We start from the raw sequence: 17,011 nt of genomic DNA on the forward strand, positions 1-17,011 counted from the left end.
CATGGAAACACCCAACCTGCTTCCCTTCTGAATGGAGTCTGAACCTTCCCTCGTGTATTTCTAACTTAGTGAGCAAAGCCTGACCTTTTGGGGTTTTTTTCATGTAATTCTTAGGACTATCAGGAAGCTTCCAACTTGGAGCAGTTTGTGACTCGCTTTCTTTTGAGGGAGACACTGAACCAGCTGCAATCCCTCCAGAGCTCCTTGGAGTGTGCCATGGAAACCACAGAGGAGCAGACCCGGCAAGAGAGGTGAGCAAACCCCTCCTCAGCTGAGGGAAGGGGGTGAGGAGTGAGGTCACTGCAAACCTCCATGACTGCTTCACATTTCACCCAGAAATCTGATATGGGGAGTAACAGGAAAAACAAGGATACGCTTTTTATTCCCTATAAGAATCCACTAATAGGAGTTTTCCTGAAATTGAATGTCCAGATGGTCATATGGTGGGCTGCCTGTAAGACAATAATTTTGGTACATGCTAGGCTCTGATAACTTCTTTTTAAATCCATGGGCAGTTTATTATCAAATGTAGAAACCAAACCACTACAATATGAAAAGCTCTGAAATTACTAAAATGACTGACTGTATTGTTTGTTTTTTCCAGCTTTATGTTTTGTTTTTTTATGAACAGTGATCTCCATGTTAAAAGAAGAAATAGCCGGGCTTTTGCTTGTCACATCTTCCTAGAATATATGGCCATAATGTTGGTTAACATCTAGCTCTATAAACTCTCAATCACCTGCGTAGCCTTCATCCATCCAAGGGTTTTAGCTGAATTTAGTACAATGATCTCCATGATGAGGGTTTGTAGAATCAAGGATCAAAATATTTTTGAAAAGTTACTTGACTATATGGATTTTTCCCTCAGTGTGCTAAAGACAATAGGGAAAGCAAAATACAGACTGTTGTATTTTATGGACAAAGAAGATCTTAAGACCTTTCTGTTGCAAATGTCATTTTCTTGTTTGTTTAGCTGTTGGGTTTGAGGTCCCTGAAGTACAGGAGTAATACCCTGTGGGTCTGTGCCAACATCTTGACTGTATGAATCAAGCAGGTTTTGAAAGTCTGAGGGTACACCAAGCATTCACAGTGTCCATGTACCTCTATTCATGCCAGTTCTGCAGTGATGCTACCAAACTCTTGTGAATGAAGAAACTGTGAATGATTACTTAGGTCAAGTCAGAACCACATCATGGGCAGATACTAACATTGAGATTTGTGTCCCTCAAAGATTTAGGTTCATGCCAGTTTAACTCTCCTCTTTTTTTTCCTTTTAACTTCTTTAATGATCTAATCAAAACTAATGGTTAATAGTGAAAATCCAGAAAATAATTCAGTGCTCTCAATAGGTATTCCTTTTTATTTAATTCAAAATGGAACATAGAAGCACAATTTTTGAGAAAAGAGAGAGAAGAGCTCAGCCACATATTTTTCCTTCGGAAGTCTTCTGTGTTTCTGTGCAGAAAAGATCCAACAAAAGCAGAAGTTCTCTCAGTTCAGAGGCCAGGAAAATGCTTAGCTCAAAGGCTTCAGAGGAACAACAGCCTGTCATCAAATAACCCTTATTCTAGTACAGGTATGGTATTTCACATTTTAAAGATATTGAAAAGATATGCATACACACATATGCAGAAAAATATACATATATCTTCCTCTTAAAAATTTAATTTAGACATGTAATTAACTGAGATACTTTACTGACAGAAGACTACTTCAATTTAATATAGAAGTTATTAGCTGAAAACTGAGGAAACGAGTAAAAATAATGCATATCCATAGTTCTGAAATTATAAGAGATAAAACCTTAATTGTTTAAATTAACACACACAAACTGTGTGTTTTGGATTGAATCAGCATTTTTTAGGTAATCTTTATTGCCTGCAGATACAAATGAAAAGGTGAAGGCCATAACTTATATACAACCGATTTCTCTCATGAGCCATGACTCATATCTCAGCTGAGGGAAATAAATAATAAACAGAATGAGAAAATACAAAACCTGAAAGAAAAGAATATTTCATTTAAGATAATGCAAAAAAAAAAAAAAAAAAAAAAAAGCTGCAGCAGCATTTCTGCTTTGGTAAATGGGATCCTTTGGAAGCAGTGATATTAATCATGAGGCTGCAGTGAAGACATCTCTGTGCTTAGTGGCACATCCCAGAGTCAAGGCATGAAGATGACTGAAACAACAAAATATGTAATAGGTCTAGCTTACTTCTTGACCACTTGCAGCCATGTGCTGACCTCCTCCTTTTAAAGCCTCTCCTGAGGACCTTCCTATCACTCAGACTCATGACTCACTTCCTGCCACTCACCAAATGATGCTGTTCATCAGAGCAGTGATGCAGGATGATGTTTGCTCTCTTGTGAGCTGATGTTGTTCCTAACGAGGAAGGTCACAGAGCCTTGTAGCTGCACTCCTAATTCAGAAGAAACCCAAATAAATGCAAGCTTTACCAAATCCACTTACTGTATTGGTGTAAAGAGCTAACATTTTCCTCCACAGCCTTACTGATAGCTGACAGCTGTCTACTTTCCTACACAAGATTTGTGTTTGTCTTGGCACTTGGTCTTCCTGATTACTGCCTGCTGCCCACATGCACACTAACACTGTGCCGTGCATATGCACTCAAGGCTCAGGCCAGCATTTCTTCAGCTTCATTTCTTATGTACTTGTTCAGGTAAGGCAACAGCCTGCCTCCTCTACAGACACAGCTGTGGTATGTTCTCAGCATCAGGATTTCTTTGTTTGGTCTAAATATATACAAGTGCCACAAGAACTCTCACCTGGGAAATGAAAGCATTAATGGATGTGCTAACAATAGTATTTGTTGAAAAATCTTCCATTTCTGATAAATAGCCTTCTTCTCTCCTTAAAATAATCACTTATGTACACATTTATATGGTGGCTGATGTAAGGAACTGCTTTGCATATTTGTTTTCTGGAGTATTGTCCTTTTCATTTGGCATACAATTTTCATGAGACTTTAGGAAAGCAGAATTTTCCAGAGACATTAGAGGGACAGAATCACAGAACATCCTGAGTTAGAAGGGTCTCATAAGGATCATCAAAGTCCAACTCCTGGCCCTGTATAGTGCCATCCCCAAGAATCACACCATGTGCCTGAGAGCATTGTCCAAATGCTTCTTGAACTCTTGGTGCTGTGACCGCTTCCCTGGGGAGCCTGTTCCAATGTCCAACCACCCTCTAGGTGAAGAACTTTTCCCTGATAATCCAACTTGCCTGCTCCCCTGACACAGTTTGATGCCATTCCCTTGGGTCACTTGTCACTGTCACCAGAGAGAGGAGATGGGTACCTGTCCCTTTTCTTCTCCTCATGAGGACATTGCAGACTGCAATAAGATCTCCCTTCAGTCTTCTCCAAACTGAGCCAAGTGACCTCAGCTGCTCCTCATAGCTTCCCCTCAAGACCCTTCACCATCTTCATAGCCCAGATGCTTGTCCCTGTCTAATACAACACCTTCTAGCTCCACCCTTGCTATATGACATCAGATTGCGTTGGATGGGGCACTGAGCAGTCTGATCTATTGGAAGATTCCCTTCCCATGGCATGGGAGTTGAAATTAGGTGATCTTTATAGTCCCAAGAAAAACCATTCTATGATTCTATGATCAGCTCACTACACAGACAGGAATATACCTGCTGTAGAGATGGAGAACTTTCTCCCATTACCAGCATGATTTCAAAAGCACCACCATTAATCTAGAATGTATTTTTCATTTTGTATTGGATTTCAATTGTATCTTAACCAGAAATAAAATAATTCATAGAGTCAAATCAAGCTTTCCTTTAGTTTCACCTAAATGAACATTTTATTAGTTGCAGCATAATCTTTGAGAAGCCAAATAAATTGCAGAGTAATTTATTTTTAAATATAAAATACAGTAATAATAATACTGCCTACCAGCCACTTAGTAACATTTCATAAATGTTTATCGTTTATATTTTCCAAAGGTTGGATTGAGGAAGACAGCCAATGGGTGATTCAGATAAACAGACTCCAGAAGCTAATTGATAGACTGGAAAAGAAGGTGTGTGGGCTTTTTCACCTGTTTCTTCTTTCACTTTCACTAAAGAAATCCTTAAAACATAAATATTTTCAGTGCCCCAGCAACATTACCTAAGAGAGCTAACACCCATTAAACGCCTACATTTTTCTTCCACCTTCCTCTTTCCTACTCCTGACATTGTTTTTACATGCTTCCTTTTCCTCCTGCCATCACCACAGATTCATAAAGATGTGAAAAAATGTATTATTTTATGACTGGAGGATGTTAATGTGTTTAGTTACACTTGTTTGGGGGAACATGCTGCAACCTTCCCCTTTTAGGATCCGATCTCTTCCTCTCCAAACTTTCCCATGAAAACTTGACAGAAAGTTTTGTTTCCTCCTTTCCCATCAGAGAATACTCATTTATAAAGATTAAACTGCTTTCCTTGTCAATACAGTTCAACCAGAATCTGATGCAAACCCTTCTTGGGAGCTGGCTGCAGCAGCCCCCAGAGCCCAGCAACCACCTGTGATTCCCACACCAAAGCAGAGTCCTCCAGGAGTCTGACAAAGAACCCATCTGATGCAGCAATGCCAGGGCTTCCCAGTGCTTGTAAAATCCTGAGCCACATCTGTCAGTACAGAAACTATCTATTCTTCTTGATTATTATTCAGAGTTGATTGCTACCCTGGTGTTCAAAAGCTGTTTTATAATCTATGTGTGATGACTTTTTTTTTTTTTTTTTGGAGAAGAAAGAGCAGCAGAGGTAAAGGTTGTAGGTTGTTAAGTAAGGTTGTAAATTCCTGAGTTTTTCTCTGCATTAAGTTTCCCTATTGAAGGACAGACAGACAATTTCAGGTAGGCACTAGGGGAGTGGCTGAATTCAGTGGATTTTGAGACCCAGGATGTTTCTTTCTCCTTGTCCACTAGAGGTGAGGTTTTGGGTTGAAGTGTTCTCAGACCCAGGAGTAGCTCCAGTCCCAGTGCAGCCAATTCTATTCCTACAGGTCAGTGCTCACCAGCAGTGAGACTGCCTGTACTCCAAAGACATTGGCATGGGTCTCTTCACCAGCACCCACACACAGGCAGCACTCACAGGGACATGAAACTGCCTGATCCTGTTCTTTCATTCTAGCTGATTGGGATATTCCCCCATGAATATTATCATCTAGTATTCGTGGTTAGACCCATGCTCCTTACCCAGGCACTGGCTCAGACCTTGGGTCATGGCACAAAAATGTCTCCTGTTACTCAACCACTAGTCCAACTTGAGTCCAGTAGCAAGCTACACACACAGAAAATAGTTAAGTAAGGATTTAACAAAAAAACCCCAATAAATGGTGGTGACTTGGCACAGGGCTCAGCAAGAGAAGCATACTGACATTTCTCTGCCATTCCTCCCTCACAAATGAAAAACTGCCCCTAATTACTTTTCTCCCCTTGGTCCCAGTTTGGTATTTCTGTTATCTCAGCCTTATTACTGATTAGCTGCATATGGTCACCCCCAGCACTGCTGGCCTTGCTCCTAAAGGAGCCCAGCATGCCCTTTGGTTATCCCTGCAGTCTGACAGGCTCTCGCATCACTTCTCCTTAACCAGCCATGAAATCTGGCCATTCCTTGTGGCACTGTCCATGACTTCTGTCAGCTTCTCACCCTGCTCCCTGCCACGCTCCACAGCTCCTCATGGTCTGCTCAGTCCAGTAAGCTCTGGCCAGGGAATACCCGCGAGCCTCTATTCCAACCATTTCCCCCTGGAGGTCATTTCTGCAGGGAAAAGGCAGTTACACAGCAGCTGCCACATTAATGACGTTTTAGTAGCAACTTGATCTTTTTCTGAATAGATATAAATTGGATTTTGAAATGTCAAAGTCCACTATGAAAGGTAAGTCTGGCTTTATTCCCTGCTCTGCTTTGGAAACAGCAGCTCACAGCCCTGCCACAGGTGCCACATGACTGATGGCCTGATGCCAAAAGAAAACATTTAAAAGAATGTTACTTAAAAAATAAATAAACCTGGCACACAGCAATAATGCAATGCAAATGTTACAGAAAACAGACAAACATTTTGTGGTAAATTAACTTACAACAAGGATGTTATAAGATGATCAAATGTCCTACAGAAAAATGGCAGAGAACCTCAGTCTGAAAAGGAACTTGGTGCCAAAAGCAAACAGTGGCAGGACATAGACCTCCCATAATTACCACCTTGTCAATATAAAGCTTGATTAATAAAACGTAGCAATTACATAAGTCTAACAACCTATATCCACCCCTGCCTAACTTTGCATCTGCTTGACTTTGTATCTCACAGCCATGTCAGACTGTGAGAGGCATTAAATATCAGCTGCCTTTCAGCAGCTACTAAAACCCCTCTTTTTGACTTTGCCCTGAAACAGATTAGAAAGGATTGCACAACCCCGCTAAAAAGCAATTTCAGAAGCCACCACTACTGAGCTGAGGTGAAGTAGGATTGCAGAAGCATTTTAAAGCCCTAGCTCTGAGCTGCATCATTTTTATTTCCAGGCTGCATGGTACAGGGCTGGCAGGACCTCTGTTCTGCACTGGGCTACTTCCACCAGGCTCAAGAGCCAAGCCAACCAGCCACGAGCTCTCCTTCCACACAGATGGGGATCATGTGCCAGTGCTCACACGCTTGGGGGTCACCCAGGCTGCCTGTGCAGACCCACCCCATCTGTGTAGCCACGCTCTGCCTGACAATACAACATTACTGCAGAACTACCAGAGATTAGTTTTAACTCCTAAAGAGGGCTAGCACCTTATCGGTCAGTGTTCCTACTGGAAAACTACCTGATGAAGGGTAGATTCAGTGCTCACTAAGTCTTCTGCTGTGTTCTGTCAAAGGGGAATTTGATCACGAATCAGTCCTGAAATTTGTCTATTTTCACTCTAGTTCTAAATTTACATATACTGGCAAAGAAAACAATTATTTTCTTGCTACATTTAAAGAAACTTTTCAGTACTTCCTTGAGTCATTCCTTTCCTCTCTTTTTCATATGTTTCCTGAGGAAAAAAATGGCAGTGAAAGTGAACTCTCACTTCAGGAATACACATTTTTCACTTGGTCTTTTAATCCAAAGTGTCTGCACTGACAATAAAGCTGTCTGTCTTTCCCTTCACACACACTTTTCATGACTTTAACTACACAGCAGTTTCTGAATACTTCAGTCCTGCCTTGCTCTGCCACCTGCTGCTGGTGGAGGTGCTCTGTTCATTTGAATTCTACCTGCACATCTCTTGTTGGCTCTTCAGAGAGTACAGCATCTGTGCTGGCAGAACAGCTGCTACCTGAGCTTAATCAACCCTCCCCCACACTGGGAGGGGAAGAAAATTTTTCTCTTTGTTGCACAAGAACTGTGTTCAGTGAGAAGTGAAGCATGACTAACAGAGTGTGTTTTGCTCCAGCTGCTTATTGCAAATCAATCTGCAGGGTTTTTTCAGGCATATGGGTATTTTTCAGAATATCATAATGGCACTGGGTCAGGAGGTACTGCATGTGCCATGTGCCTGGCAAGTAAAGAATGATTTTGTGTGTGCTAGTGGCTGGTGTTTGTGTGAATCACTGATTCCTGAAGTGCACATCCAGTTCATGTACCAGGTGTACTCACAGACACAGCTCTTTGCTGCTGCCCAGCCTGTCCTCACAGCAAGGGCAGCAGTTCAGAAACCTGACTTGGACCATCATTCTCTTTCAATGCTAGAAAACAGCCCCTTGCAACCACAGATTCCCTGCAGGGAAGTTTCTTCTGTGTAAAGTTTTATGATTGCAAAATAGTAGCTGATAGTTCATTTCAAATTACCATTCTTGCTCATTTCCACAGCCCATGTGACAATTTGAGAGGATGACTGTCTTTTCTCCATTAAGTCCAACATACATTTAGGGAGCAAGCAGATTTGTTAAAATGAAAAAATCAAGCACTGTAAATAAAACTTTACAAGACAGCCTAGGCTGGAATTAACCACTGAGTCATGCAAGATCTTGTAAACACTTGTGTTTGACTTAAAACTAATAAAGAAGGGATTTAATTTCTTGAGGTAGAACAGAATCTAGTTATTGGAATACTTTGTTAAAAATGTAAGAGCGGAACACAGCTGTAGTATTGACTCTTCTTACAATTCCTATTTTATTTTCAATTGCCTCAAAGGACCTAAAGCTTCAGCCGCTTGAAGAGGAAGTTTTGGAAGAAAATGCAAAATCTGTAAGTACTGTTCAAGATAATGATTTTGACATTTTATTTTAAACACCAGGCATTGAGACCACACCTGGTCTCTTTTGTTAAAAAATAATTTAAAAAATCTTTATCCTCACTTTTTCCAGTGATAAGAATCCATTTTAGTTAGCAGAATACACTGTGCAAAAGGCAACAGAAAAAAATTAGAATATGTGGGCAAAAGCTTTTATATTAATTTTTTGTATTGTTTTCAAAGGCTGGAGTGAACCAAAACCTTAACACACATAAGGAGAAAAATGTGTCATTAATAAGATTTTTCAAATTTGTCAGCAATGTTTGTGGTGTGGTAGCTTCTCTGCTCCAAGTGCTGCATGCATGCTTTAACCATTGTTGTACAGCCTCCCTCCCAAAACTGCTATAGGAAATCTTATGAGGAAAAATGGAAGAATATCTCGTGCTCACTACAACCTACAAAAGCAAAATTTTGACCAAAAATAGACTTACTGTTAAACAAGTTTATGTCCCAAGATTGATATACTAGCATTCCTAAATTCACAAACCTAACATTCTTTCATTTGAACCTAACAAAATGCAAATCAAATACACGTGAAAAAATTATTTAATCACAGGAGTTGCATTAGATTTTTTTTAATGAGATTATGCATTATGAGAATGCTTATATAATTGCTTTAAATATTCCATTAGTAAAGTTGACAAGCTTCAACAGATTAATCAATAAATAAACTACTTGAAAGAGCTAAATGATAATTATACTAATTCAGGATAAGTAGGTCTTCTGCACTGCTGACTGTTTCCATAGCCCTTTTATAAAGGCTGTTCATTTTCCTGCAGAATTATGGAGGGAAACCCCCCTCTCTTTTCATCACTTAACATGGGCTATCAGGCATCTCACTCAGGTGAGGGTCAGGGCTCCAAAAGGTAAAAACTACCAAAGCCCCTTAACAAAACAACAATGCATCCAGTGCAGACTGTGGGGATATGCTCCTATCCCAAACCTCACAGCTGCTGGCAGACAGATTCATCCAAGGAAACACACTGACTTTATTACTGAACATCTCTTTGCTTTGCCCTCTTCTGAAAAGATTCCTCCAGAGTTAGGTCAACTGTCTGAAGTGGACACTCATGCCTAGACATAAAAGCCATGCTTGAGCATTTCTACTTCTCCACTTCCAAATCACTAGAACAGGGACTTCAAACTTCAAGGGAACTTTTGTGTGTTTTCTTTTATGATTGTGGTTTGTATTGTTTCATGATAGACTTCTCTGAGTTAAAAGTACAAGGAATTCAGAGGAAGATGTGGCAGTAATATTCAGTAATATTGTAATGGTTTTGTAGCAGCACATAATGATCGTTCAGCATCAAATGTTGGTGATAGAAGAAAAAGTGGAGGAATTCCGTCTTGCTCTGAAGCAGTACGTGGAATGTGCTTCTGCTCAAGGTGGCTGCTTGCAGTAAGTACAATGTTATTGTCTTTGGGCTGAAGGAAAAAATGGAGTCTTTTTTCCCTAATAACTCGGATTATTTATGAAGAGGGTACCTATGACACCTTTCTTGCTGGGTTATGTGCATGTGTAAGATGGAGCTTTTCAAAGACACCTAGAACTAGAAAGAGATGTCAAAATGTGCAGACTTTAGGTCCTATCACAAAATGACAGTACATCCCAAAGATGCTAAACAACCTTTTCAGGCTTGTTAGCTCTGCAGGTCATCAGCCCATGACTTCTGGAAGCTCCTAGGCTGATACTCTTTATTGGAAAACTCATTTGCCATGCTTCATTTGTGCTCACCTGGCGAAGGAGCAACTTATCAACTTGTTTGCCAGTTCTCTGCTTGAAAGCTTTCAGAATCTTCCCTTTAGGCTGTCATTGTAAAATTTCAATTCATAATAAAGAATTAGAAAAATTAAAAAGCAAAATTTTCAATGAAACTATGTTTTTGCTTTGCTCCTTTTAGAATTAATAAATCATTAGGGCTGGGTTAAGAATAAATTTTAGTGGTTCACCACTGTACTTAGTTTCTGAATTTAACACAGTGGAGAGACCTACTATCATACATACTACAGACCATTATGGAAAAATATTTTTGTAATGTGTACATAATACACAATCTTCCTATATATTCAAGGGTTTCAAAGACTGCCTATCACGCACCTAATTTATGAGTCTTATTGCTATGAGATTATCACATTTAGGATTGTATCAATAGTGTTCACATAGACCAGAAAAATTAAGTTGGAAGAAGAGTGATCTTTCTGTAGTGGTTCACATGTTAAGGCGTACTGATGAGGAAAATAAAATTCTCTTGTTGGCCAAGAGATGGAAAAATCCCCAGTGAGAAGTCCTCCCAGCCTCCTCCCAGAAATGAACATCCAGCAAAACACTGTAGTGACTGCAGACTTGTCAGGGAAGAGAGATTACATGACTTCAGAGTACAAGTTAACAAACGGTGGCAGAAAGTTTCTTTCCCAAGCTTACAGGCTTGCAAGCCTGTTATGCCACCTAATGGATGGGTTTTGCTGTAGCTGTAATTGACAGCAACTTGCTTTTTTCCAACAGCTTTTGATATTTTTGCCATTTTACCATGCACTTTCACATACAGCAGAAGAAAACCAAGAAATCATAAAACATTGCTGACTACATTCTGAAGCATAAGCTGTGACCAGTTTTCAAGCACATCATTAGTGAGGTCAGCAATCTCACACTTGGGCATATGGAAAAATCTGTATATATACGTTCTGTGCTATTTATCTAAACGCTAATTTGAGTACCCAAATGAATAAGTACCCTCCAGGCTATAAAGCCTTTATGCTCAGGATAATAAGCAGGATGATTCTGTATAGAAGATCAATAGATATTCTGTGGGTCATTTTTCATTCTTGAGAAACTCTTACTTGAGTTAAGAACAAGTAACTAGTACACTAAATATTATTTAAAAAGTGTAACTGCAACACATATCAGCCTATCTGGCTTTATACTCCATTATACATATACTTCATTTACTCCATTTGCTTTCAAAGCACCTAAATTCTATGACACTTTGATGCATCTCTCATACAAATGTTTAACTTATTAGATGAACTTCCCTGAACAGCTGTTTGATTAGTTTTGTGTTTAGCATTTGCTTAGAGAAATTTTGCTGTTGGAGGAATATAAAAAATTAATTTCATAAAAAATATTAATTAATAAAAATAAATATACAAGGGCTTTATTTTTAAAAACTCAGATAATTTGCAGTATATGTTCACTATGATCACTCATTTGTTAAGTTTATTAATTGGATTGGTTTTGTTTTGGTTTTTTTGTTCTAGGGGTTTGGTTTTTTTTAAATCACTGCATTTGTTCCTACTCATAAGCAGTTAGGAGCAAAATGTGTATGTCAAATAACTTTGTTTTTCATTAAATTAGTTTTATTGTGAAATTTTTAGTGTTTCCATACAGAAGCTTACAAGTAATTTCCACTTCATTGTTTATGAGTTCTGGGAAAACAGCAATGCCTGGAATAGGTAAGTGTCAGGACTTTAAAGGGTAGCTTTCTCTCTTTTTTTTTTTTTTTTTTTTTGGTAATACATGAAGTTTTGAAGGTTAGAAATCAATTGTGTAGAAGGACTGAGTACAAATTACTTTAAATACTGCTAATAGATCTTTTGCTAAACATGTCACAATTCATACTTCAGAACAATACTTTAGCTGCAAAAGACTTGTATATACTGAAACATAAATGAAAATGCCAGAAAGACAATGGTGATTATTCGAAAAAGTCTGAAAGTGAGTACATAAAGATAAAGCATTAGGTGGATGTTAGTTCATCAGAGACAGAAAACCAGGAAGAAAACAATATCACCAGTTTCATGGTAAAGAAGAAATAAAAATAGACAATTATTGAAACAGAAGATGTGCCAGCCCACAGCACACTTCAGCATGCAAGTAGTTATTGGGAGCTCTCCCAATACTTCCCAATCCACATCAAAGGAACCCATCCAACAGACTCCCAGAGCATCTCTTTTGGGACCAAAATAGAAATTATTAAACATCCTACCAGCTGAATTCTTGCCTCCATCAAGCAGATGACTAAGAAATTTAGTAGGGACAAAAGGATTGTCCTTATCTACATTTAGCTAAAACACTTAAACCAACCCCATGATCCCAAATCCGTAGAGAGAACCTGCTCTTAGGGAGATGGAGAAGTCTCTTGCAGCTTTGCTGCCTTCCTTTCAAACACAACCCAGTTTTATTGGGTTTCCTATCACAAAGACTCAAGAACACTGGCAACCCATGTCAGCACTGTACTGGGTCACAACCAAGAGATGAGCATCAGACTGACAGTGAGCTGCACAGAAGAAAACCTGTGTTTAATATAACATTCAGGCACTTCATAGCTTACCTGCTCTCTTCTCCCACTATAACTTTAACTTTTGAAGCACAGAATCTCTGTACAGCATTAATTGTGAAATTTCTAATGCGCATTAAAAAATAAATTGAGCCGCAAGACCACTGCATAATGTCACCCTTATTCAGATCGTCTTTGGTAAAGTGTAGAGGAGAAAAGGATTCCAAATGTTTTTATTTTAACCACATAAATATAAAATGCATCAGCAAGGAGAAGTGCTTTCACACAGTGTGAAGTAACACTAACATACACTATTTAAGAAAATATCTAGAATAAACAATACTATTGTGAATGATAAAAGAGACAGCATTTAAGCTTTTCAAGGAAAAAAGTGCTTTCTGATTAAGACTTCAATTTATTCCTACTTACATTTAAGGGAGCCTTAATTACGAATAATTAATATTTACTAACCAACTTGTACACACTTCCTGCTATGTTAAAAGAAAGCAAGGTGGTAAAGATTCCAAATTATTATTCTTAATACAAAGCAATAAGCATGCCACATCTTTCTCCTAGAAATAAGAGTTAGAAGACACAGTGCAGGTGCAGGATGAAACAAAGAAAGCATCAGTCGCATACTTATAAAGAGAGGACAGTAATTTATTTTTTTTTATTTTATATTAGGGAACACAGATCTATTACAATGAAGTCCTAAGTTTCTATGTCTGAGTGCAGACTAAATTTAAAATATTAAAACCCCACTCAATAGAAAAATAAAAGTAGTCCTGTACCCAGGGTTTGTCCTTAAAAGAAACCAGCCAAGACATATTCACACCTTATAAGCCTGATGTGGACACAAAGTTATATGCCAGGGATTCCTGCAGAATCAGGAGACGGAAATTAATGACAAGTATCTCTGTAAATCTTGTATCTTACTGGGATGCTGCTGGATTTAAGACAAACTTGATTGCAGGAAACAATGAAGCCTTTTTCCAAAACTCTTTGTGTCCAAGAGACTGCACATGATCCATCAGTGTTCCAGGGTGGTTTACTCACAGGTAAAGTACAATTAACATAAAATGTAAACATAATTTTTACATGCCTAAGTATGGAAGTGTCTGAAATTGGATTCCAAGTATTCATTAAAGCATTTACTCTGCCTGCTAAGAAGGATTTCAGTCTGCAGCACTTTGTCCTTGCAGACAGTTACCATAGAAACAGCATTTCTCACTGTGCACTCCTTGCTGGGGTTGTGGGGGGAGAGGCAATGGGAATTAATGCATTCACAGTTCTTTGTACAATTTTATACATTACCTGTAATTTAGAAATCTGTGCAATGACTTGAACTCTGTTTCATGGAAAGAGCTTCCCACAACTGATCTGGACAAATCATATTTGTATTTGAAAGACAGAAAATGACATTGAAGTAAAAAATGATGGCTGCAATGCCACCAGTACACTTTACAAAAGAATTTTAGACACCATAAAGTGATATCACTAAAAACAGAAGGAAAAAACCCTAAACCTATCTGCAAATAGAACACAGATAGGCTCTATTCTAAAAATAAATTTACCCTAGCTAAACTTCCAAACTTCTTTTACACATCTGGATAGCTAAGAACTGAATCAATTGCAAATTGTAATCTGAATCTGATTCATTCAGTTAACAACCCGTAAGTCTTTACCAATTAACTAAAATCAGTAAGGATACTTATGTGGCCAAGAAATGAATCAGGAAGATAAGTTCTCACCATGACACAGTATTATCCTAAAGAAAATTAATTTGCCATCAGTTAAGAGGAACCACAAGCTATTCTAACCACTCACACACCTGTTAACTCACCCAGTTGCTTCAGCCAATCTACCAGGGTGGAATGAATCACTCAGTTCATATTCAGTGAATGTCTCATTTCTACACAATATCTGGACTTGAGGACTCTAGAGAATCTTTGGGCAAAGAAAACAAGCTAAGGGGGAACCAGTGAACACTTATAACACTATAACCCATTAAATAAATAGTTAAATTGGGCATTTTGGGGGGCTGAAATGCATTAATCCACTGATGTTATAGACTACTAGGCTGATAGCCTGACTTCAGGTAGGACTCTTGAGTGTTTTCTCATATTTATTCTTCATTAATAATAATTTTTATTAAATAGCATTAATGGAAGCATTTATGGATACATACCTAAGAAATTAAGTTCTGCAAATGAATTTGTGTAGTGTGAAATCTATGTAGTCTAGAACACCCCTCTACTAAGGGCATTTAGCATCTCAGATGCAGTCACAATTCCCTTCCTTCCTTCCTTCCTTCCTTCCCATCTCTCTCTCCATAAATCTTGTGGTTCCTCTCTGCATAAGATTCCATTTCAAAAGGCCAAAGGCTAGAGATTGTGGGGAAGAAACACAGATTGGTTTCACCCCAGCATTGCCTATGAGCTGGTGATTACAGAACTTTTTATGTGAATGACATTTTACAAGTCCATCAATTCTCTTACTTTTGAGGACAAAAAGCTATTAATTCCTAGAGTTGTATAAAAGACCCATCAGATTTGAATAATGTCACCAGGAAAGCAAGTCATTAAAGCTAACATAACCACCCAGGGAACATAGTACTTGTCTTAAGAACTGACACACGCAGCAGCACAGGACTGAGGATTTATTTAGTTTGCTCTCAGGGGTCTGGGCATTTAATTCTATGCAGCCATACCTGTAACACGTTAATGTTTCTTTGGATATTATCTAAAGGAGATATAATTCTTGTGATAAAGCCACCTTCCCACCACTTACACCCAGTTCTCCCAGTATTCTGAGTATTTTTTTCTCACCAGTATTAGCTGCATATATAAATGAATGTTTCATTATACACATTATAGGTATTTTATTTAGAATTTTTACCAAAAGTAAAAAAAGAAGTGAAATTTATGTTAACAAACAAATAAATTCTGCTCTTTCAGCATCGTGGTGGGTCCCCAATAACAACTAGAAGCCGTGGCTCCAAGTAACGTTAATGTTGTATTATCTTTCATTACACTAACATTCATATTGCAGTGTACAGGTGAATTTATGATGTGATAATGTTTGTTATTATGGATGGGATCTTTTCAACTTTATCCATTCTAAAATCTGGAAAATTGTACATTTATTCCCTTTTCTTCTTGTGACTAGTTCAGTGAAATGATGCATTCTAAAAACTGAAAGACAAATATGAAAAACTATTTATTTTTGTAACAGTTCAAACTGTCACAGAAAAGTATGTTATGAATGTATGACTAAATATTTGTGAAAGGTTTTATTACTGCATTAATAAACAACCATTACTTAATGCTGCTGTGGTCTCCTGTCCTGGGGTACATCAGGCACAGCGTGGCCAGCTGGGCAAGGGAGGGGATTGTCCTGCCCTGCTCAGCACTGGGGCAGCCTCAGCTTGAGTGCTGGGGGCAGTTCTGGGCACAACAGTATACAAGAGAGATAAAGCTATTTAAGTGTCCAAAGAAGGGCCATGAGGATGATGAAGGGCCTACAGGGGAAGCCATACAAGGTGCAGCTGAGGTCACTTGGTTGGTTCAGCCTGGAGGAGACCGAGGGGAGATCTTACTGCAGTCTGCAATGTCCTCATGAGGAGAAGAGAAAGGATGGGTACCCATCTCTTCTCTTTGGTGACAATGACGAGTGACCCAAGGGAATGGCATCAAACTGTGTCAGGGGAGCAGGCAAGTTGGATTATCAGGGAAAAGTTCTTCACCTAGAGGGTGGTTGGACATTGGAACAGGCTCCCCAGGGAAGCGGTCACAGCACCAAGAGTTCAAGAAGCATTTGGACAATGCTCTCAGGCACATGGTGTGATTCTTGGGGATGGCACTATACAAGGCCAGGAGTTGGACTTTGATGATCCTTATGAGACCCTTCCAATTTAAGGAATGCAATGCTTAGGCAGGTCTCCTGTTCTGATCCAGGATGAGAGAAAATTTCTCTTGTTAGTGAAACTATTACTAGTAAGAGACTTCATACCTTCAAAAGTATCCACAAAATATTAAGGAATATCTTGTGTCAAGATGAAGATTTCAAATTAAGAAGTAGCAAATCAAGTTTCATCAAACAAACCCCAAAAACGAAGGAGTAGATACCCTAAGACATCTGAGATTTGACACAGCCAGTATTCACTGTTCCATATTTACTTCTGAGGAAGGGAGTTGGGAGCAAGCAAAAAGTGCCAGTCAAGTGTTTATTTAGAATTTATGGTTAAGCAAATATATGGCTACATAACAGAAACAATTCAATGACAAAATTCTGCCATACCAATATGTAAAATTATTTATTTTCACTTTAATCATATTACCATTTCAGGTATTACAAATTAAAGGTTTGTCTCTTAAAGCATTCAGGCAATTACAGGAAGAAACAGGCATTTTCATACGTTTCACAGGGTCGTACTTCCATCTGCAGGCACCCAAGTACC

The 17,011-nt window shown here is 38.7% G+C and overlaps 1 protein-coding gene across 1 annotated transcript in view; it reads left to right on the forward strand.

Annotated features, from left to right (window-relative positions):
- Positions 1-15,603, forward strand: part of NECAB1 (N-terminal EF-hand calcium binding protein 1) — a 55,334-nt gene extending 39,731 nt beyond the window's left edge. Inside the window, 7 exon segments of the mRNA XM_058831147.1 lie at positions 115-251; positions 1,464-1,576; positions 3,977-4,053; positions 8,179-8,232; positions 9,562-9,677; positions 11,651-11,728; positions 15,510-15,603. Coding sequence (XP_058687130.1) covers positions 115-251; positions 1,464-1,576; positions 3,977-4,053; positions 8,179-8,232; positions 9,562-9,677; positions 11,651-11,728; positions 15,510-15,531 — 597 coding nt within the window. The 3' untranslated portion in view covers positions 15,532-15,603.
- Positions 15,604-17,011: the final 1,408 nt, after the last annotated feature.

The sequence above is a fragment of the Poecile atricapillus genome, chromosome 2 (assembly GCF_030490865.1).
Source record: "Poecile atricapillus isolate bPoeAtr1 chromosome 2, bPoeAtr1.hap1, whole genome shotgun sequence".
Lineage (NCBI taxonomy): Eukaryota > Metazoa > Chordata > Aves > Passeriformes > Paridae > Poecile > Poecile atricapillus.